We start from the raw sequence: 24,444 nt of genomic DNA on the forward strand, positions 1-24,444 counted from the left end.
GAGAAAATCACAATGGAAACTCTATAGGGAGACTCACGAAGTTAGGGAGATAATGAGGGATCAAAATAGAATGGGACTTCATGGAGGCAAGTATGTCCAAAAAGTACTGTTAAAAACCTATGTTAAGGACATGGGCATGTCTTGTATTGGTTAATTTTATGTGTCACCCTGGCTAGGCATGTTGTTCATTTGTTTGGTCCAAAACTAATCTAGAAGTTGCTATGAATGTCTTTGGGTGTGATTAGCACCTGCAGTCTCTTAACTTAAGTAAAGCAGGTTGCCCTTGATAATGTGGATGACCTCATTCAATGAGTTGTTGACCTTAAGAGCAAAAACTGAGGTTTTCTGAAGAAGAAGAATTCTGCCTCAAGTCTCTATCCTAGAAATTCTGCTATTTTCCAGCCTGTTGCCCTATGGATTTTGGCCTCAAGATCACAATCTCAACTCATCTGAATTTTCAGCCTGCTGACTTGTTCTACAGAATTCAGGTCTTCCAAGCCTCATAGTCATGCAAGTCAATTTCTTAAAATCAATCTATCTATATCTACAACTATATCTATATGTTTCTATCTCTATCTCTATTGCTTCTCTTCCTCTGGAGAATCCTGACTGATAAAATCTCTGTTGCCATTCTTCTGTAATGTGAGTATGTAAGGTCTGGAAGGCCCTCCTGAGCTGGAAGATTGGGTTTAAAGCTGCAAAACCCCAGCCAAGCTCAAGGATATTTTGAGCTACTTGAGAACCACTCTTTTTTTTTTTTTTTTTCCATTTATTTTTATTAGTTGGCAGCTAATTACTTCACAGCATTGCAGTGGGTTTTGTCATACATTGACATGAATCAGCCATGGAGTTACATGTATTCCCCATCCTGATCCCCCCCTCCCACCTCCCTCTCCACCCGATTCCTCTGGGTCTTCCCAGTGCACCAGGCCCAAACACTTGTCTCATGCATCCCACCTGGGCTGGTGATCTGTTTCACTATAGATAATATACATGTGAGAACCACTCTTTTAGTGCAGTCTTTGTCTTTTCCCCTCTCTACCTGGAGAAAATTGGAAATGGTTATTGTTTCCTTTGGCTTAAGAAGTGCCTGCTATCTTCCAGGTATCTTATTTGGTGTTTAATTTAGGTTGGGATCTCCCGAAAGCAGATTCTGAAATAAGAATTTGAGTGTAAATAGTGTGTTGGGGTGACTCCAGCAAATACTGGTGGGAGAGTAGGGAAGTGAGACAGGGAAGGAAAACAAATCAGAGTATGTTAGTAAATGGGGTAACGTTGAAGGCTAAGGTTCAATGCCACTGAGACTCCTGGGAAACTGTGTGCTCTAAGGGCATACAGCTGTGCCCCAGGAAATGGGCTGAACATCAAGAATACAAATGGTGCATTAATTTTCTAGATGTTGCATTATTAAAATATGTTTTATATTAAAATAAACACAGGCATATTTTGGAATACCTACATAGTCTTGTAAATTTTTGACATAAAGTTTGGAAACTCAAAGATATTTTGAGGTATTTGAGAACCAGTCTTTTAGGACAATCTTTGTCTATTTTTCCCTCTTTATCAAACCTGGTCATTCAATTTCCCATTTGAAAGCTTCTCCTTGCTGTGATAACCACTTTGTCCCAGGGCTCATGGCCTCGCTCCTTCCACTGAATAGAGCTTGTCACTGTGTTGTTGTTTAGTGTCTAAAGAAAGACTCTTTGCAACCCCAGGGAATGTAGCCCACCAGGTCTTCTCTGTTCATGGGATTTCCTAGGCAAGAATACTGGAATGAGTTGCTATTTCTTCCTCCAGGGAATCTTCCTGACACAGGGATTAAACCCAAGTCTCCTGCATTGGCAGGTGAGTTCTTTATCGCTGAGCTACCAGGGAAGCCGCTGCATAGAACTTCTCTCTGGCTTATGTCCTGGTAATAGACCTGTCTGCCACTTCCCTAGAACCTGCTGTTATTAACCAGTGGGCCTGCTCGTTCTGCTCTAGAGGGCCACGCTCTGCCCCTCACTGGCTCTGATCTCAGATGATGGGGTCTCTGACATATGGCGCTTGGTATTCTTTCTAGGTCTAAAACTCGATCCTAATTCCCCATCTGCATCCATAGGGATAACTTGTATAGTAGGGCCCCATTGCAGTCTTTGACTTGATCTTAAGGACTTAATATCGTAGCTGTCTTATTCTTATATATATATATATACATGCTTGCCTTGTATGTGCCACTGTGTCTTCAAGAAAACTGGAACAAAGACAGCTGGCAAATGGTACACTGGTCTCCCAGGAGGTAACAGAAGAAAGGCCATATAAGGTGAAAAAGAGCAATATAAAAGGAAATATCCTGGAATGGAAACATCTGTGTGTGTGTGTGTGTGTGTGTGTGTGTGTGTGTGTGTGTGTGCATGTGTGCTTGTGCAGTTTGGAGGAGGAGGTGAGAAAGCAGAGTTGCAATCACAGACATGGGGAGAAAATGAGCCAGGTAGATCCTGCTCTACCCTGTTACCTGGAATGGGGTGGAAGTGCTGGAGGAACTATCGATAGGACATCCCTTGGCAGCAGTAAATCTCTTTCTCCCCAAGAAGCACAGGTTGTGTTGAAAAATAGATTGTTTCTAACATTCAGTTCCACTTGTACAACCAGAGAGAATAACCTAGAGTTTCAATAGACTGGTTTCTAGATACAGAGAGCCCTTCATCAAAAGTCATTTATGCACAAGCCATTTTCTTCACATGTCACCAATTTTTGTCTTTTTTAGAAAAAATAGTAGTTGCAAATGTTTTGCTCTTGCCACATAATCATTTATTCATAGACTTTGTTTTACGAATGTGTCAACCTTATTTGTTTTTAGCTTTTAAAATATCATATCATAATGCTGAGAAATTGCCACATCTAGAAGTATTATCATTTAGATTCTGGGTCTTAAACCTCACACAGTCAACTCTGTGTGAATAGCAAGTGATCTGAATATTGCCTAACTCTAAGGATTTTCATTTATTTTTAGTCTGACTGGCCCAAATATCAATCAGAGAAGTTCATTTACAAGTGTTCATATTATGGTAAAATTTTATACTAAAGGCATTTTGGACAATATGGCAGCATCAGCAAGCAATTCTCCTTCATCCTTCTCCCAGGTTTGAGAATAAAATACTAGGTTATTTCTTGCCAGGCTTTCATGTAGCATTCTTTCTGGGGCTTCCTAAAAAATAGCCTTTCCTCAAAACAGAGACACACAGTCACTGAGAACTCTTATTTTTCTCCCCCGCCTGGGAGTTGTAGGCAGCAGTAGAACATGTCACTTGGATCTACAGCAGCCATCTTGAGACTGAAGCAATAAGCTAGGTAGTGAAAGCTGGCGTGCTAAGATGGTGAAATGGAAAAAAAAGAAGAGGTCAGATTATTGATGATTTTTTTTGAGGCACTGAACCAAAATTGTGCAGTAGAAACTACCGCACAATTGCACTCATCTCACACTAGTAGTAAAGTAATGCTAGTAAAGTAATGCTCAAAATTCTCCAAGGCAGGCTTCAGCAAAACATGAATCGTGAACTTCCAGATGTTCAAGCTGGTTTTAGAAAAGGCAGAGGACCCAGAGATCAAATTGCCAACATCCTCTGGATCATCGAAAAAGCAAGAGAGTTCCAGATACATCTATTTCTGCTTTAGTGACTGTGCCAAAGCCTTTGATTGTGTGGATCCCAATAAACTGTGGGAAGTTCTGAATGAGATAGGAATACCAGACCACCTGATCTGCCTCTTGAGAAACCTGTATGCAGGTCAAGAAGCAACAGTTAGAACTGGACATGGAACAACAGACTGGTTCCAAATAGGAAAAGGAGTACGTCAAGGCTGTATATTGTCACCCTGCTTATTTAACCTCTATGCAGAGTACAGCATGAGAAACGCTGGGCTGGATGAAGCACAAGCTGGAATCAAGATTGCTGGGAGAAATATCAATAACCTCAAATATGCAGATGACACCACCCTTATGGCAGAGAGTGAAGAGGAACTAAAAAGCCTCTTGATGAAAGTGAAAGAGGAGAGTGAAAAAGTTGGCTTAAAGCTCAACATTCAGAATACTAAGATCATGGCATCTGGTTCCATCATTTCATGGGAAATAGATGGGGAAACAGTGTCAGACTTTATTTTCTTGGGCTCCAAAATCACTGCAGATGGTGATTGCAGCCATGAAATTAAAAGACATTTGCTCCTTGGAAGGAAAGTTATGACCAACCTAAATAGCATATTAAAAAGCAGAGATCTTACTTTGCCAACAAAGGTCCGTCTAGTCAAGGCTATGGTTTTTCCAGTGGTCATGTATGGATGTGAGAGTTGGACTGTGAAGAAAGCTGAGCACCAAAGAATTTATGCTTTTGAACTGTGGTGTTGGAGAGGACTCTTGAGAGTCCTTTGAACTGCAAGGAGATCCAACCAGTCCATCCTAAAGGAGATCAGTCTGAGTGTTCATTGGAAGGACTGATGTTGAAGCTGAAACTCCAATACTTTGGCCACCTGATGCGAAGAGCTGACTCATTGGAAAAGACCCTGATGCTGGGAGGGATTGGGGGCAGGAGGAGAAGGGGACGACAGAGGATGAGATGGCTGGATGGCATCACCGACTCGATGGGCATGAGTTTGAGTAAACTCCGGGAGTTGGTGATGGACAGGGAGGCCTGGCGTGCTGCGATTCATCGAATCGCAAAGAGTCGGATACGACTGAGTGACTGAACTGAACTGAACCAAAGTTGGGATGCTCTTCCAGATTTGTTGCTGACAATAATTTTCCCACTGTTATTTGTTATTTGGATTTCTCTCCTGAGAGCTTTAGAATTTACAAGGAGTCAACACAGTTTCGAGATTGTTCACAGAGCCAGTAGCCCAGTCTTCCTCATTCACACACAATGGTCTGGAACCAGAGGAAGAAAAGATAGCGAGTGGAGACTAGCACAGCCTGGTACTTACCCTGGACTCAGAAATGAGGTATAGCCACCTTGTAAAGAGAGGTGGCAAGAAGGTCAAAGAGGTTTTTCATGAGGGCTTTGCTGAGCCTTGGGAGTTAAATACTTCTGGTATTTTGCAGCTTTGGGAGCACGAAGAAGCAACACTGTGGACAGTGGCTTGGGGGCGCGGGCCATCGCCAGAGCAGGCAGAGGAGATCACAAGGGGAAATTTCCTCACGCACACCTGTGTCATTTCCTAACAATTCTTACGAGTAACAGGAAGAGACTTCTAAGACGAGCCTGAGGTCTTGTGCTAGCACATGGGGCTAACTACCCAGTGACAGGTAGTCGATACCACTACAATCTCATTTGTTCCCAAAGACAGTGCGATCTGTTGACATTCGTGACCCACACGACAAAAAAACATCATAAATTTTGTTGAAGTAAATTCCTGACAACATACAATTCAAGCCATTCTGCAGAAACAGTAGGCTAAAAGCGGAGTGTGTGTGCTTAGCCAACCAGTCATGTCTGCCTCTTTGCGACCCCATGAACTGTAGCCCTCCAGGCTCCTCTGTCCATGGAATTCTCTAAGCAAGAATATTGGAGCAGGTTGACATACCCTTCTCCAGGGGATCTTCCTGACCCAGGGATTAAACCTAGGTCTACTGCATTGCAGGCAGATTCTTTACTGTCTGAACTACCTGGGAAGCCCAGTGTCTCCTTCAAAAATAACAGCTGAAAATAATTTTCATTGCAAATTGTAGAGTTTATGCAAGCCATACTCATGTGAATAAAATAAGGACATGTTCTGGTATACCCTAAGAGTGCCTTAATTTTGCATTAGACTGGCAGGGTGTTTTTGATGTGGTCCACATCCTTGCCTCTGTGAGGCCACTGGTCAGTGATTTTCAAATGCATCCCCTCACCCACAGTGAAATCTGACATGACATTGTATATAACACAGATCAAAGGAGAGCAGCTCTGAGGAAGTCAGTCATGACTGAGCACACGGCCTTACACATGTTGGCCCAGAGTACCTCTGCTCTGAATTCGAGGCAATTTTGAGGAGACTTCGCTCTGCATCTATTTTGCTGTTGTCTCTGTTTATGCAGTTTTAATTATTCAGATAATTTGGACCCCTTTGGCTATTCATCTGTTAGTCTGGGTCATGGTTCACTTGAAAATGTCAGAAATAGTGTATTTTCCCAATTCCCCACCCTGTAGGTAAAGTAAGAATTTCCAAGGCAAAGTTCTCCCTTGAGGGACAGAGATAGGAAGCAGTACTTTCTGTTTTTTATGAGACAATTACGTTAAAGTAATAAAATTTCCAGATTCACAGGTGAAAGGGGCCTGTCTACCATTTTAGCCCTTTGTGTACTGGGCTCACCATCCCTTTGGGACTGAGACTTCCTTGAGAGAAGGGACCATTGCTCACTCATATTTGTATTCCTTGCCATTCCTAGCACAGAGAGGTGTTCTGAAAAATGTGGCTAAATTGAATTGAAAAAAGAAAAGCAGGTACTCTAGGATTGAATTATACTCCAAACACATCTGCTTCTGTGGGTGTGAGAAACACTTTTTTAATGTTAAGATTAAATTTTAACTTTGCTTGAGCAGGTCATCAAAAAAATTTGAACTTTTTACTTTCTGCTTTAAGACTGAAAATTATTTTCTCCTTAAAAGAAAAATTTTTTAAAGCCTCTATGTGTGCAAAGAATTGTGCTCAGTACTTTCATATGTCTTACGGCATATCTTCAGGTACTTTCTATTCCCTTGTCAATTGAACAGGGGCCTGTTTTGTCAAACTATCCAATTTTAATATTTAATTTATTATTAGTTGCTGCTATTTTAATACTAGGCACACTATCCCCTCAGGTGGGTCTTTTATCCTCTTGTTACAGAAGAGAAAGTGGAAACTCTGATGATGGAGGACTCGAGCAGCTCCAAGGGGAACCCAGACTTTTCTGACTAAAGGCACCGTGCTTTATCTTCAGCTCCATGGTTTCATTTCTTTCCCTTCTATACTTTATGAACTTTCCTAACCTAAGCATCCCTATCTCTTCCGTTATTAATCACGTCACCCTTTGCAATCTCAAAAACACTGTCTCCAAAGTTTTTTTTTTTTTTGGTTGTTGTTGCTGTTCATAGTGACATTGATGCAGAGATTCTTGAATGGGTGGGATGTTGGGATAAACGGACTGTAGAGAGTTGAGGAGATGCACTCATATACAAGTCTGAGAAATTCTGAGTTGTGGGAGAATGTTTTGTAGAGGAGCCACATGTTTTGTAGAGTATGTAAATTGCCTTAAGCACCAAGTTTGATCCCTGGGTTGAGAAGATCCCCTGGAGGAGGGCATGGCAACCCACTCCAGTATTCTTGCCTGGAGAGTCCCCATGGACAGAGAAGCCTGGCAGGCTATAGTCCACAGGGTCGCAAAGAATCAGACACGACTGGGCAGCTAACACACTTTTCCCCTTGCCCGCCTCACTCCAAAGAAACAAACCTGACCAAAGGATTTATTTGGGATCTGTATTTATCATCATAATATTCTGAAAGCCAGGGTACTGCCCATAGATCCCAGAGGTCTGGTCCCTTTGAATTTTTATTGTTTACCTGTTCTAGTCTTTTGCTATTTAGAATATAGGCCTTGGGCCACCAGGGTTACCATCTCTTGGAAACTTGCTAAAAGTGCAATTAGCAGGTCCTACCAGAGGCCTGTTGAATCAGAAGATCTGTTGTGATGCCTAAGCACATTAGAGTTTAATGTAGTTATACTAGCATAGTTTTTGCCAGCAATCTTGGTCTCTTTCCTTGGAATCCTACCTTTTCTCTGCTTAAAAGATATGCATGCACATATCTGAATTTAATTCTTGATTATTTTGGTGAGGTTATTCTAATACATTTATTATTCCATAGGCCTTTCAAAATTAGCTGCCTTTTGGAATGTCATTCAATTAATCAGATACTTCCAGTTTTCTTTGGGCTTCCCTGGTGGCTCGGAGGTTAGAGCATCTGCCCGCAATGTGGGAGACCCGGGTTCGATCCCTAGGTTGGGATGATCCCTTGGAGAAGGAAATGGCAACCCACTCCAGTATTCTTGCTTGGAGAATCCCATGGACAGGAGGAGCCTGGTCGGTTTGCTATGTTACGTTGATGTCAAGAACCATGTTTTATTTACCTTTGTGCCTACACGATTTCTTGTGTGTAAAAGCTCAGTAAATTGAAAGCTGAATGAATTTTGAATTGAGTTTTGATTGAGTGAGTGCATGGAAGAAGAGGAATCTATTTCGATGGCACATTCCTTAAGACTCCGGCAATGTCTTAGCTACCACCGAATTGCCAATGCTTCAGAGAAAACCTATCAATAAAATGCTTATTATTGTAGCTGTTAGGTGGGGGAGATGTTGTATATTTATTCCTGGCATAAGACCCCAGAGAACACAAACAGAAAAGGAAATAAAATGGAGCGCTAAGTACAGTGCTAGGCACCCTCACAATTGTTATCTCAGCTAATCATCACAGCATCTTGTCATCTGGGTATTATTTTACTGAGGCTGAAGCCGAGTTCTTAACTTGAAGCACCTCGCCCAAGTTCACGCAGCTAGGGTCAGAGCCTCATAAGTTTTGGAAGTCATTTGCAATATCATTGTGTGCACTGCCCTGTTTTCTGTAGAGACTGGAAGATGGAAAAGGAATGATCCTTTATGATAAAACACAAAAATACACAACTTTCTGATTTCCCCTGATGCATCAGAGGCTCTGTAGATCTGGAGGAAAGAGACCCTATTTCTGCCTTTCCACCATAGACTAAGCGGGAACAATGGAATTGAAAATCTACTCTCCCCTCCTCCCCAACTCCGCAGGTCGTTTTCTGCCAGCGGAACGCAGGTGCTGGGCCTTCAGGCTTGAGGGGGGACCAGAGAGGAACGGACTCTCGGCCTGGCAGTTGCCTAGTAACGCCCGCTGGAGGAGTCCCAGCGTAATAAGGTCCCCGAGAAGTGTCACTGGTCTGGAGTGGGACCCCGAACATAGCCAGTGCTCTCCGCGCTAGCGGCCCCCGCTACTTGGCGGGATAGGACAGGGGAAATGTTGCAGGAGGAGTCGGATCTGTCTCTCATTATTGCCCAGATAGTCCAAAAGCTCAAAGGCTCCAATTTGTACGCTCAGTTGGAACGGCAGGCCTGGGTAAGTGAGGCTATGGGAAGGGATGGAGACCTGCGGGGCCGCGGCGTTGCCCCGTCTCCTTCTGCCTCCGGCAGACGTAAGCCCGAGCCCGCCTCGGCTCTCTTCAGCTCCGCTCCTGGGCACGGAAAATCCTCCCTGCCCCTGGTTAAGCTCCACTTGCTCAGTCTCGGGCGTCGGGTAATAGATTTATTTTTAAAGTAGGGTGGGGCACATCATGCCTTTCTTTTAGGCCAGAGCATCGCTGAGGCTATTCATTCATAATGTAGAGCTTTACAGGATCTAATTATTTAAGATGCTGAAATCGTTGGAGGTAGGTTGGAGTATACCTTACTTCGCTTTTTCCATCCTGTGGGTGTGTTTGAGCCCCCAGGTTCCTTTTGACTTTGGCTTCTATGACCTTGCTGTCTACCCTCCATGCAATGATTCCCCCTCTAACGGCCCACCAGGCATTCATTATTTTCTAATGTGTTAGGTTCTTTGGATGCAGAGATTGATCAGGAGACCTTTGCCTTTTTTTGTGAATGTGACAAATGGAACCATATAGTATGTGAATTTTTGTGCTTGGTTTCTGTCATTTTGCATAATTTGAGATTCATTCATGTAGTTCCTCTTTCAGTAGTTATGTTTCTTTTTATTGTTGAGTAATATTTCATTGTTCGAAGGTACTACGATTTGTTTATCCATTCCTTGGTTGTTGGGCACTTTCAGTTAACAGAGTTATGGTTTGTTTCCATTTATAAACATTATGAGTAAAGCTGATATATGTTTCCTGGTATAGTTTGTTTGTTTAATTTTCTTTTCTCTTGAATAAATACTCTGGAGTGGAATTGCTGAGTTGTATGGTAAGTGTATTGTCTATTAAGAAACTACCAAACTTTTCCAAAGTGGCTGTATTATTTTGCATTTCCACAGCAATTATGAGGATTGCTCTGCATCCTTGCTAGTGCTTGGGATTAGTTTTTAATTAATCAATTTTTATTTGTAATTATACTCCTCTGAATCTTTTGCCTTTAAAAAGATGGTGTTTGTTCTCATACTGGTGAATTGTATGGATTCTTTATGTATGACATAAGTCCCTTATCGGGCTTCCCAGGTGGCTTAGTGGTAAAGAATCTGCCTGCTAATGCAGGAGATGTGGGTCTGATTCCTGAGTCAGAAAGATCCTGTGGAGAAGGAAATACTCACTCCAGTATTTTTGCCTGGGAAATCCCATGGATGGAGGAGCCTGGTGGTCTACAGTCCATGGGGTGGTGAAAGAGTTGGATACAACTTAGTGACTAAACAACATATGATTATTGTACACATTCTGTTAAAAATTTCCCCAAGTATTTCATGTTTTTTTGATACTGTTAAAATGCTGGTGTTTTTTCTCTTGTTTCAGTGTCCAATTATTTGTTCTTTTTTCATTTGTACTTAGTATACAGAAACATAATTGATATTTGTATATTTACCATGTATCCTGGGGCCTTACTAAACCTATGTATTTGTTATAATACCTTTTTTTGTAGATGACTTAGGATTTTGCAAGTCGGGTGTCATTTGCAAATAAAGATGTTTTACTTCTTCCTTTCCAATCAGTGTGCCTTTTAATTCTTTTTCTTGCCTTGTTACACTGGCTAGTGATTCCAGTGTGATGTTGTCTAGATACTTTTTGTTAAGTTGAAGAAGCTCCCTTCTATTCCTTGTTTTCTGAGAGTTTTATTACTAATTGATGTTGAATTTTTTTCTCAGATTTCATAGTTATAGTTTACTGTTGTTGTGGACTCTATGAATTTTAACAAATAAATAATGACTTGTATCTAACATTGTACAGCATAGTTTTTGATATCGTGAAAATACTCTGTGCTTCTTTTGCTCATCCCTTCCTCCCCCTGAACCTCAGGCAGCCACTTACCTTTTTACTGTCTCCATAGTTTTGTTTTTTTCAGGATGTCATATATGTAGTTGAAGTCATACAATATGTAGCCTTTTCAGATTGGCTTTCACTTAGTAATATGTATTTCAGTTTCCACCATCTGTTTATAGCTTGATAGCTTTTTTTTTTAGTGCTGAATAATATTCCATTGCCTGGATGTATGACCGCTTGTCCATTCATTGAAAGATATTGTCTGCTTTCAACTTATAGCAATTATGAATAAAGCTGCTACAAACATTCATGTGCATGTTTTCGGGTGGAGACATTTGCAACTCATGTGGGTAAATACCAAGGATTGTAATTGCTGGGTTATATGTAAGAATAGTTTATAAGGACCAGTCAACCTGTCACCCAATGCCTTGCTTTTTATTTTTATTTTTTAAATTAATTTTAAATTTTTATTGGAGTACAGTTGCTTTTTGATAGCTCCTTTCTCTTGCGCTTTTGGCAGCTGAACTTTGTCTTGTGGCACATAATGGGTGAGAGATTCCTCCCTCTCCCTAGTGCTGACTTTCCTCTGCTTTGTACTGGTATAGGACTTGGGGCCTGCGAGAGTTTTCTTATGTTTCCATGAGGAAGGTAGTTTTTCATCAATCATAATCCCCAGAGGCTCCCCCTGTGCCTAAGTGGTAAAGAACCTGCCAGCTGGTTCAGGAAGCATAAGAGATGTGGGTTTGATCCCTGGGTCAGAAAGATCCCCTGGAGGAGGGCATGGCAACCCACTCTAGTATCCTTGCCAGGTAAATCCCATGGACAGAGGAGCCTGGCGGGCTACAGTCCATGGGGTCACAAAGAGTCAGACACGACTGAGTACACACGCATACACCCAGAACCTCTGCCTTGTCCAGAGGTTTAAGGCCTCTTCCTCAAATGAGAGGGGAGTTTGGGCAATGTGGCATGGCTGCATGCTGTTTTTGGAGTGGTGGCCTATCCTTTGTTGCACACCTGTGCTGCGGAAAGGGACCCTTTGCAGTTCCTTGCTCTACCCTCAGCCCTGATGGAGACCTTTGGCAAAGAGCATGCAAGTGTGAATTCCCCTGTGTTTTGAGCTTCCAATGTTTCTAAACTGACATACTAGCCCACATCTAATCTATAACAGTTAATTTTAACTGAATTTTTCTTTCTTGTTTGTACAGTAGCCTCCTTTTCCTCCTGTGCTTTGTCAAATATTAAATAGTTTGTAGTTCCTTTTGTCTATAGAGGGGCTTGTTACTGTTTGGAGTTTAATTCATTTGATTGTCTTAAAACTTCATTTTTCTGTTAAATTCAAAAGGTAAGATTTTGTAGATTATACCATTCTTTCTCATTGTTAGGGTGGGAGTAATATTTTCTTGTTCTGACTTTCCACATCCTATACATTAGCAGAAATCCAATAATAAGTGTTGAAGGATTGAACCTATGTCAGTGAGAAAGATTTGTCTGTAATTTTCCTTTCTTGTAATGTCTTTAACAAGTTTGTATCAAGGTTATGCTGGCCTGATAAAATGGCATCTATTTGATGCAAGAGTGTTACAAGACAGTGTTATTTCTTTCTTAAATGTTTAGAAGAAGTCTCCATTGAAGCCTGTGCCTCAGATTTTCTTTTGAGAACGTTTTTTTTTTTTTTTAATTAGTAAAGCTTTATTTTTTAGGATGGTTTTAGGCTTATGGAAAAATTGGGCAGAAATACAGAGTTCTCATACATCTCCTCTCCTTACACAGAATTTCCCTTATTAGCATCTTGCATTAGTGTGCTACATTTGTTATTATTGGTGAACCAGTTGATATTGATACATTACTGTTAAAGTCCACATTTTACATCATGGCTCACTCTTTGTATTATACAGGTCTGTGGGTTTGGACAAATGTGTGATACCATGTATCTACTATCCCAGTATCTTACAGAATAACTTCAGTTCAGTTCAGTTGCTCAGTCGTGTCCAATTCTTTGCGACCCCATGGACTGCAGCATGCCACACCTCCCTTTCCATCACCAACTCTTGGAGTTTACTCAAACTCATGTCCATTGAGTCAGTGATGCCATCCAACCATCTCATCCTCTGTTGTCCCCTTCTCCTCCCGCCTTCAATTTTCCCAGCATCAGGGCCTTTTCAAATGAGTCAGTTCTTTCCATCAGGTGGCCAAAGTATTGGAGTTTCATCTTCAGCATCAGTCCTTCCAATGAATATTCACAACTGATTTCCTTTAGGTGGACTGGTTGGCTCTCCTTGCAGTCTAAGGGACTCTGAAGAGTCTTCTCCAATGCTATGGTTCAAAAACATCCATTCTTTGGCTCTCAGCTTTGTTTATAGTCCAACTCTCACATCCATACATGACTACTGGGGAAACCATAGCTTTGACTAGATAGACTTTTGTTGGCAAAGTAATGTCTCTGCTTTTTAATATGCTGTCTAGGTTGGTCATACTTCACTGTCCTGAAAATCCTCTGGCTCTGCCTATTCATTCCTCCCTCCTTTCAAGCCTGCAGCAGCCATTTGGCTTTTACTGTCTCTGTAGTTTTGCTTTTAAGAATGTCTCACTGTTGTAATTAGATAGTATGTAGCTTTTCAAATTAACTTCTTTTACTTGGCAATGTGTCTTATGTTACTGTATATCTTTTTGTGTCTTGACAGCTTTTTTTTCTGAATAATATTATATTGTGGGGATATATCAGTTCATTTGTACATTCACTATCTTTTGAAGGGCATCTTGGTTGCTTTCAAGTTTGGCAGTTATGAATAAAACTGATATAAACATTCCTGGGTAGATTTTTGCGTTGGCATAAATTTTCAGCTAATTTGGCTAAATACCAAGAAGCATAATTTCTGGTTTTTAAGACTTTAGTAGAAACTGACAGCTTGTCTTCTGTTGTGGTTGTACCATTCTGCATTCCCACCAGCCTTGAACGACCGTTTCTGTTGCTCCATGTTCTTGTCAGAATTTGGTGTTACCAGTGGCTTAGATTTTAGCCGTTTTAATAGGTATGTTGTGATATCTCACTGTTGTTTTAATTTACAGCTCCCTAGTGACATATGATAAGGAATATCTTCTCATATGTTTATATGCTATCTGTATGTTTTCTTTGGTGCGATGTCTGTTCAGGTCTTTAGCCATTTTTATTTGGGTGTTCTTACTGTTGAAGAGTTTTAAGAGTATGTTTAGGGTACAAGCCCTTTATCAGATATGTGCTTTGCAAATATCTTCTCCCAATCTGTAGCCAGTCTTTTCATTCTCTTAGCAGTAACTTTCCAGAGAAATTTTTAATTTTAAGGAAGTCCAACTTACCAGTTTTTTTCTTTGATGGATCTAAGTATGTCTAAGAATTAATTTTAGATTAATTAGATTAATCTTAGATTTTCACCTGTGTTATCTTTTAGAAGTCTTATAGTTCTACAGTTTACATTTACTATCCATTAAAAATATATATATGTATACACACACACACACACACACACACACATATATATTTGGCATGCAGATGTCCAGTTGTTCTAGTACAGTTGGTTAAAAGGACTGTCTTTGCTCCATTGAATTGCTTTTGCTCTTTTGTCAAAGATAAATTGATTATAAATAATAAATGCTGGAAAGGGTGTAGATAAAAGGGAACCCTCCTGCACTGTTGGTGGGAATAAATTGGTACAGCCACTGTAGAGAACAGTGTGGAGGTTCCTTAAAAAGCTAAAAGCAGAGCTACCGTATGATCCAGCAATCCCACTCCTGGGCGTATACCCAGAGAAAACCATAATTTAAAAAGATACATACACCCTAGTATTCATTGCTGCGCTGTTTACTATTTACAGTCGCAAGACATGGAAGCAACCTATATGTCCATTGACAGAGGAATGGATAAAGAAGACGTGGTAGATGTATACAAAGAAATACTACTGAGCCATAAAAAAGAATGAAATGATACAATTTGCAGTAACATGGATGGACCTAAAGATTGTCATACTGAGTAAAGTAAGTCAGAGAAGGCCAAATGTCACATGATATCACTTACATGTGGGATCTAAAGAAAGTTATATTATATTATATACCAATCTATATTGTATTCTTATACTATATTCTTTGCAGCCAAAGGTGGAGTTTTGTGGTCAGCAAAAACAAGACCTGGAGCTGACTGTGGCTCAGATCATGAGCTCCTTATTGCAAAATTCAGACTTAAATTGAACAAAGTAGGGAAAACCAGTGGATCATTCAAATATAACCTAAATCAAATCCCTTGATTATACAGTGGAGGTGACAAATAGCATTAGATTTGGTATACAGAGTGCCTGAAGAACTATGGACAGAAGTTCATAACATTGTATGTGACGCAGCGACCAAAACCATCCCCAAGAAAAAGAAATGCAAGAGGGCAAAGTAGTTGTCTGAGGAGGCCTTACAAATTGCTGAGAAAGAAGTGAAAGGCAAAGGAGAAAAGGAAAGATGTACCCAACAGAATGCAGAGTTCCAGAGAATACCAAGGAGAGATGAGAAAGCCTTCTTAAGTGAACAGTGCAAAGAAACAGAGGAGAACAATAGAATGGGAAAGACTAGAGATCTCTTCAAGAAAGTTGGAGGTACCAAGGGAACATTTCATGCAAAGATGGGCACAATAAAGGACAGAAATGGCAAGTATCTAACAGAAGCAGAAGATATTAAGAAGAAGTGGCAAGAATACACAGAAGAACTGTACAAAAAAGGTCTTAATGACCCAGATAACCACGATGGTGTGATCACTCATCTAGAGCCAGACATCCTGGAGTGTGAAGTCAAGTGACCTTAGGAAGCATTACTGCAAAGTTAGTGGAAGTGATAGAATTCTAGCGGAGCTGTTTAAAATCCTAAAATATGATGCTGTGAAAGTGCTGCACTCAGTATGCCAGCAAATTTGGGAAACTCAGCAGTGGCCGCAGGACTGGAAAAGGTCAGTTTTCATTCCAATCCCAAAGAAAGGCAATGCCAAAGAATGCTCATACTAATGTACAGTTGCACTCATTTCACATGCTAGCAAAGTAATACTCAAAATCCCTCAAGCTAGGCTTTTACAATATGTGAACTGAGAAATTCCAGATGTACAAGCTGGATTTAGAAAAGACAGAGGAACCAGAGATCAAATTGCCAACCTCCATTGGATGATAGTAAAAGCTATGGAATTCCAGAAAAACATCTGCTTCTGTTTCATTGACTACACTGAAGCCTTTGACTGTGTGGGTCACAACAAATTGTGGAAAATTCTTCAAGAGATAAGAATACCTAACTACCTTATCTGCCTTTTGTGAAAGTGTATGCAGGTCAAGAAGCAACAGTTAGAACCAGACATGGAACAACAGACTGGTTCCAAATTGGGAAAGGAGTATGTCAAGGATGTATATTGTCACCCTGCTTATTTAGCTTATATGCAGAGTACATCATGTGAAATGCCAGGCTGGATGAATCACAAGCTGGAATCAAGATTGCCAGGAGAAATAACAACCTCAGATATACAGATGATACCACTCTAATGCTATCATTCTAATGGTATCTTCACTTTCAGAAAGTGAAGAGGAACTAAAGAGCCTCTTGATAAAGGTGAAAAAGGAGAGTGAAAAACTTGACTTAAAACTCAACATTTAAAAAACTAATATCACAGTATCTGGTCCCATCACTTCATAGCAAATAGAAGCAGAAAAAGTGGAAATAGTGACAGATTTTATTTCCTTGGGCCAAAATCACTGCAGATGGTGACTGTAGCCTTGAAATTAAAAGATGCTTTTTGGAAGAAAAGCTATGACAAACCTAGACAGTATATTAAAAAGGAGAGATATCACTTTGTTGACAATGGTCTGTATAGTCAAACTGGGGTTTTACCAGTAGTCATGTATAGATGTGAGAGTTGACTGTAAAGAAGGCTGAACACTGAGGAATTGATGCTTTTGAACTGTGGTGTCAGAGAGACTCTTGAGAATCCCTTGGACAGCAAGATCAGACTAGTCAATCCTTAAGGAAATCAGTCCTGAATATTCATTGGAATGACCGCTGCTGAAGCTGAAGCACCAATACTTTAGCCACCTGATGCGAAGAACTGACTCATTGGAAAGGACCCAGATACTGGGAAAGACTGAGGGTATAACAGAGGATGAGATGGTTGAATGGCATCACTGACTCAATGGACATGAGTTTAAGCAAACTCTGGGAGATAGTGAAAGACAGGGAAGCCTGGCGTGCTGCAGTCCTTGGAGTTGCAAAGGAACTTAGCAACTGAACAAGGAACAACAGCAACAACAGAAAAACGGTACAAATGAACTAATTTACAAAAGAGAAATAGAGTTATAGACGTAGAAAACAATTTTATGGTAACCTGGGGCAGTGGGGGTAGGCAGGACAGGGAAGAAGGGTAACTAAGAGATTGGGATCAACATATACATGTATATGTAGAAACATATAAAATAGGTAACTAACAAGGACCTACTATATATAGCACAGGGATCTGCTGTCTGTGTTTTTAAAATTACCACATTGTCTTGACTTTCATAGCTCTATAATAAGCTGAAGTTGTCAGTCCTGCAACTTTGTTATGTTTTAGCATTGGCAACTGTTTAAAGAACAGATTTATTCTTTAATAGATATAGGAGTGTTCAGATTTTCTATTCCTTCTTTTGTCAGTTTTGGTAAGTTGTGTTTTTCAAAGAATTTGTTTATTTAAATGTATATGCATGCGTGCTTAGTCGCTCAGTGATGTCCGACTCTCTGCGACCCCATGGACTGCAGCCTGCCAGGCTCCTCTGTCCATGGGATCCTCCAGGCAAGAATAATGGAGTGGGTTGGCATGCCCTCCTACAGGGGATCTTCCAGACCCAGAGAGCAAACCAAGGTCTCCTGCATTGGGCGGAATCTCTACTGTCTCAGCCACCAGAGAAGCCCATTTAGATGTATACCTGTGGCCGATTCATGTTGGTGTATGACAGAAACCATCACAATATTGTAAAGTAGTTATCCTGAAATTAAATAAATAAAAAATTTAAAAATAAATGATAGAAATAATTGATGTCTAGTTGTCTAAAACAAACTTTTATTTCTTTTTAATGTCTGAAAAATCTATCAGTTTCCTATAATGAAAATTTGTGTGCATATGTGTTTTTGAACAGTTTGCTAGGTGTTTCTCAATTTTATTAATCTCATCAAAGAACCAATTTTGGCTTTACAGTTTTTCTCTTAATTTTGGATCATATCTTTATTATTAATTTTCTCCTACTTTCTATGAGATTGATTTGCTATAGTTTTATAGTTTCTTGAGGTGGAAACTTAGAACATAAGTCTCAAGACTTTTTTTCCTTTCTAAAATATCCATTTAAAGCTATAATTTCCCCCTAAGCACTACTTTAACTGTATTGTAGTTTTAATGAGTCATATTTTTAAATATTATTTTGTATAAAACATTCTCTAATATTTTTGTCACTTTAAAGATTTCATCCAAGGGTTATCCTCAAATATATTACCTAATTTCCAAGCGATTGAAATTTTCTTTTTTTTTTTGTATTTTTTATTAGGATTTTTTTTGGTATTTTTTGAAGTTTAGTTGATGTACAATATTTATATAAGTTTTAGGTGTACAATATTGTGATTCACAGTTTTTAAAGGCCATACTTTCAGGTGACTCAGTGGTAAAGCATCCCCCTGCCAGTGCGGGAGACACAGAAGATGCAGGTTCGATCCCTGGGTCAAGAAAACCACTTGAAGAAGGAAATGGCAACCCACTCCAGTAGTCTTGCCTGAAAAATCCCACGGACAGAGGAGCCTGGTGGGCTACAGTCCATGGGGTCACAAAGAGTCAGACATGACCGAGGGACTGAGCACACATATACTCCACTTATAGTTATTATGAAACATTGACTATGTTCACTGTTTGTACAATATATCATTGTAGCCTTTAGTTACAAACTATACCTAATAGTTTGTACCTCTTAATCCCATACTCCTCTATTGTCCTTCTCTTTTTCCCTGTTCCCACTGCTAACCACCTGTTTGTTCTCTGTATCAGTAAGTCTCTTTCTTTTTTGTTTATTCACTAGTTTTAAATTTTTTTTTAGATTTCACATAGAAGTGAAATCACGTAGCATTTTATCTTTCTCTGAGTTATTTCACTTAGCATAATACATCCATGATCCTGTAAATGGCAGTATTGATTCTTCCAAAACAAGAACATGGTATATCTTTCCGTTTGTGTCATCTGATGAAGTTTCCTTCATCAGTGTCTAATAGTTTTCTGGGTATAGGATTTTTGTTTTCTTAGGTAGGTTAATTCCGAGGTATTTTATTGGTTTTGATGAGATGGTAAATGGGATTTTTTTCCTTAATTTCTTTTCTTATTGTTGATTATTAATGTATAGAAATGCAATATATTTCTGTATATTAGTTTTGTATTCTTCAACTTCATTGTTGAAGGAGCTCTTCTATAATAGTTTTCTGGTGGCATCTTTGGCATTTTCCATGTATAATACCATGTCATTGTTATTGATTTCCAGCTTAATATCAGTGTTGTCAGAGAACATTCTCTGACTGGTTAAATCTTTTAAAAGTTGTTGAGGCTTGCTTTGCAATCTAGTGTATAGTCAGTTTTGCTGTGTATCCCATGTGCACTTGTAAAGAATGAAAGAATGTGTATACTGTCGTTGGGTCAGGTTATCTGTATATATGTCACTGAAATCCAGGTGTCAATTATACTGTTCAGCTTTTCTATAATCTTACTGAATTTTTTTCTGTTTGTTACCAACTATTCAAAGAAATATGTTTAAATCTCCTATCATGACTGTATATTTATCTATTTCTTTTATTTCTCTCAATTTTAAAATTTTAAGGCTATTTCATTGGTTGTACGTAGATCTATATTGTGATAACTTCCTGATGGAGTAATCCCTTAATCATTATGAAATGTCTTTTATTTCTAGTAAGGTTCTTGCCTTAAAGTCTGTTTTTTCTGATGTTATTATAGACACAGCAGCGTTTTTTTGATTAGTGATTGCATGGTATGACTTTTTTCATACTTTTATTTTCACCCTTTCTGCATCAAAATCATCCTATAGTTATCTTTTAAATCCAGGCTGACAAATCTTTTAATTTTATTAGTTAGTATATTTACATTTAATGATTTTACTGATGTATTTGGTTTTACATTCTTGGTCTTAATATTTGGTTTTCTAATTTTGCTTCATATTCTGCTTTCTCTCTTTTTTTATATTCTTCTGGGCTATCAAATATCATTCAAATATTTTTATTGTTTTTTGTTTTTCCTCTCCATTAATGTGGTAGATACACATTGTTTTACTGTTCTTTATATAGCTGCCCTAGATGTTACACACAATATTTATTCTTGATTAATTGTACTCTCGAATAAACTTTTTTTTTTTTTTACTATTTCCCTGTAATGTAATGCTAGAACTTAGAAACTTTAGTTATTACACCTCTTTCCTTTTGTGTTATTTTTGTTGTGCATTTTATTTTAAATTCCATAGGACATTGCTATCACTATTTTGTAACAAAAGTATTAAATCTATATTTACTCATCTTAACCAATTTTTATTCTTGTTTCTCATAATTCCCTTCTATATATCTTTATTTACCCTGGGATTATTTTTCTTCTACTATAAAAACTCTTCTTAGTCTATCTTTTAGTTCAGATTTTCTGGTGACAGTCTCCTCGGTTTTATTTGTTTGATGATGTCTTTAGTGAAAGTGAAAGTTTCTCAGTTGTGCCCGACTCTGTGAACCCATGGACTGTAGCCTGCAAGGTTCCTTTGTCCATGGAATTATCCAGCACAAGAATACTGGAGTGGGTAGCCTTTCCCTTCTCCAGGAGATCTTCCCAACCCTGGAATCGAACCGGGGTCTCCTGCACTGGCAGGCGGGTTCTTTACCACTAGTAGTACCTGGGACGCCCTTATACCAGCTGAGCTATGAGGGAAGCGCCGATAATGTCTTTATTTCATCTTTATTTTTGAAGGATTTTTTAAATTTGTGTTTAAATTTCAAAGTTGTCATTAATTTGTTTCTCAGCATGTTGAGTCATTTCTTTTTCTTCTGGCCTGTTTGTTTTCTGTTGTGAAGTCAGCCATCAGTCTTTTTGTTATCCACTGAATATATGTTCCCCACCCTCACCCTGGCTATTTAACATTTTCATATTATCTTTTTCACTTTAATCTTTGTTAAAAATAACCTTGGTGTGCTGTTATTGTTGTTGTTTGCATTATATTATTATTGTTAAATTTACTCTGGTTTGAATTTATGGAGCTTCTTAAATCTCGTGTTAGTATCTTCCTCAAGTTTTGGAAAATTCTTGATCATTTACAGAATATTTGTTCTGCCACATTTTTCTCCTCCTTTCTTTCTGAGATTCCAATTTGTACATAATAGATTTTTCACTAAGTCCTGCTTATCTCTAGTACTCTTTTCCTTTATTTTACATTTTTTCCCTCTCTGCTTTAGTTTGGACATTTTCTTTTGACCTCCTTTCAATTTATGAATCCTGTTTTGTGCTATTTTTATATCTCTTGGTAAATCTATCTAATGAGTTCTTACTTACATTTAGTGTTATTTTTCAGTTCTAAAATCTCCAAATGGTTCTCTTTTATTGATTCCAATTCTTAGGTAAAATTACCTGATTTTCATCTACTTTGTCCAGTTCTTTCTCTTTAAAAAAAATATAACTCATAATTGTTCTAAAGTCTTTGTCAGTTAACACCAATATCTGGATCACATGTGGATCTGTCTATGGTGTTATTTTTCCTTATCTTTTGTTTATCTAATTTTGTCTGTTGGCATGCCTAGTAATTTTTATTTTATGCCAGACATTGTGTCTAAAAAATTGTAATGCCTCCTGATGATATCTTCCTTTTTTTAAGGAAGCCCCTCTGCTGGGCTTCCCCAGTGGTACAGTGATAAAGAATCTGCCTGCCAATGCAGGAGACGCAAGAGACGCAGGTTCAGTCCCTGGTTTGGGAAGATCCTCTGGAGGAGGAAATGACAGCCCACTCCAGTATCCTTGCCTGGGAAATCCCATGGTCAGAGGAGCCTGGTGGGCTACAGTCATGGGGTCCCAAAGAGTCAGATAGGACTGGGGGACTGATCACCACAACACTACCACCTGCTGGACCGATAATCTTGTGACTGATTCCTTTTCTCCAGTTAGGGAGTGTGGTAGGTTGAGATTGAGATTGAGATTGAGTTTTACTTTCAGGCTAAATTTTCTTTCCTCTGTTTCTTCCCTGGCTCTCACAAGTTTTCAGCTATGAATTTGATATATTCTAAGGGTGCTTTTCTCCTTGGGTCCCAGACTCTAACCTTTTTCTTGTCAGACTGCTAAAGAGCTTTTTCACAAGTTTCGTGCTTAGGTTTGTAGCCTTCTACCCCACGCAGTTTTAATATTCAAAAATTTCTTGAGAAAACTGACCATGTGCTTGAGATCTCCCAAGTCTGTGCCAAAGCTATGCTTATTTCTCTGTCCTCCCTTGGTAGCCCGCCACCAGGGTTGGTACTGGGTTTGTCCTGATCGTCAGCCTTCAGTTCATGCTCAGAATAATGATCTGAAAGTGTGGCTGCAGCAGCTAGTTTGTCTCTCAAGATCTTCCCCTTTCTGTTACTCTAGTTCTTGTTCTCTTAACAACCCTCTTCTGTCTATATATAGTTGGATTTCTGTTTGTTTGGCTCTTCTAGTTGCTGTACGTAGGGATGCTGATCAGCCACCAGCTCCTCCTTACAACTTGGAAATACAAGGCCAATTTTGTGAGGCTTGAACAAGATAATATGCCTGGAACATAGTAAGTGCTCAGAAAGTAGAAGTCTGAGTTAAAGTCCAAATGAAATATCACTCCTTTGTTGAAAATCCCTCAGTACTTCTCACTGCCCTTAGGAAAATGAGCAAAGTCCTTGATTAGGCCTGCTTGATTAGTCTCTGCTCTTCAGCCATGACTGTCTAAGATTTATAGAATTGCCATAACCTTCTAGTTTAGTTTAGGTACTCCTTTCTTTTGGGGATCCATAATACCTGGAACTTTATTTCTTGTAGTATTTAAACGTCATCCTTCCCCACTAAAGTCTGCTTCATAAAGACAGGGAAAGACTCTGTGTCTCTTGTTCTACTGTCTTATACATCTAGCATGATGACTAGTATGAGAAAGGTGCTCAACTTGTCTTTATTAAATGAAACAAATCCTAGTTCTTCTTTTTAGTGTCCATTCTGACAATATAAAGTACCTTCAGTTCAGTTCAGTCGCTCAGTCGTGTCTGACTCCTTGCGACCCCATGAACCGCAGCACGCCAGGCCTCCCTGTCCATCACCAACTCCCAGAGTCCACCCAAACCCATGTCCATTGATTCAGTGATGCCATCCAACCATCTCATCCTCTGTCATCCCCTTCTCCTCCTGCCCTGAATCTTTCCCAGCATCAGGGTCTTTTCAAATGAGTCAGCTCTTCACATGAGGTGGCCAAAGTATTGGAGTTTCAGCTTCAACATCAGTCCTTCCAATGAACACTCAGAACTGATCTCCTTTAGGATGGACTGATTGGATCTCCTTGCAGTCCAAGGGACTCTAAAGAGTCTTCCCCAACCCCACAGTTCAAAAGCATCAATTCTTCGGTGCTCAGTTTTCTTTACAGTCCAACTGTCACATCCATACATGACCACTGGAAAAACCAAAGCTTTGACTACCCGGGCCTTTGTTGACAAAGTAATGTCTCTACTTTTTAATATGCTGTCTAGATTGGCCATAACTTTCATTCCAAGGAGTAAGCATCTTTTAATTTCATGGCTGAAGTCACCATCTGCAGTGATTTTGGAGCCCAGAAAAATTAAGTCAGCCACTGTTTCCCCATCTATTTGCCATGAAGTGATGGGACTGGATGCCATAATCTTAGTATTCTGAATGTTGAGCTTTACGCCAACTTTTTCACTCTCCTCTTTCACTTTCATTGAGAGGCTCTTTAGTTCTTCTTCACTTTCTGCCATAAGGGTAGTGTCATCTGCATATCTGAGTACCTGCTATGTACCAAATACTTTACTTAGTGGTAAAAGATTATGAAAATCATCCTTAATTAAGGAATTCAAAGTCTGCTGTGGCATTCTGCTTTTCTTTAAAAATGTTTTTTCTTTAAGTGTTTCTTTTTGTTGTAATTTGGGATCTAGTAAGTTGATAGTTGTTTCTCAGTTTTGTAAAAAATCCTGAAGCTTCAGAATATAAGCAGTAATGACAAAACTTTTTCCAAAGCTTTTTCTGTTTCAGAATTGCAAATAAAGAGATTAATGATGTATAAGTTATAACTTCATTTGGAGGTTACTGCCTTGGAGGAATATTTTTGTTCCTTTCTATTTTGAACTCCACTTCTATTAATTCACTGTTATTATTTATTTTGATTATTGAACAAGTATCTATTGAGTATTTACTATGTGTAAGGCACAGTTCTAGGCCCAGGGAATAA

At 39.3% G+C, this 24,444-nt stretch overlaps 1 protein-coding gene across 2 annotated transcripts in view; it reads left to right on the forward strand.

Annotated features, from left to right (window-relative positions):
- The first annotated feature begins 8,903 nt into the window (after positions 1–8,903).
- TBC1D19 (TBC1 domain family member 19) overlaps positions 8,904–24,444 on the forward strand; it is a 135,439-nt gene continuing 119,898 nt past the window's right edge. For both annotated transcript variants that reach the window (XM_061164507.1, XM_061164508.1), the window contains exon 1: positions 8,904–9,117. In XM_061164507.1, coding sequence (XP_061020490.1) covers positions 9,019–9,117 — 99 coding nt within the window. In that variant the 5' untranslated portion in view covers positions 8,904–9,018. The remainder of the gene's footprint in view (positions 9,118–24,444) is intronic.

The sequence above is a fragment of the Dama dama genome, chromosome 17 (assembly GCF_033118175.1).
Source record: "Dama dama isolate Ldn47 chromosome 17, ASM3311817v1, whole genome shotgun sequence".
NCBI lineage: Eukaryota > Metazoa > Chordata > Mammalia > Artiodactyla > Cervidae > Dama > Dama dama.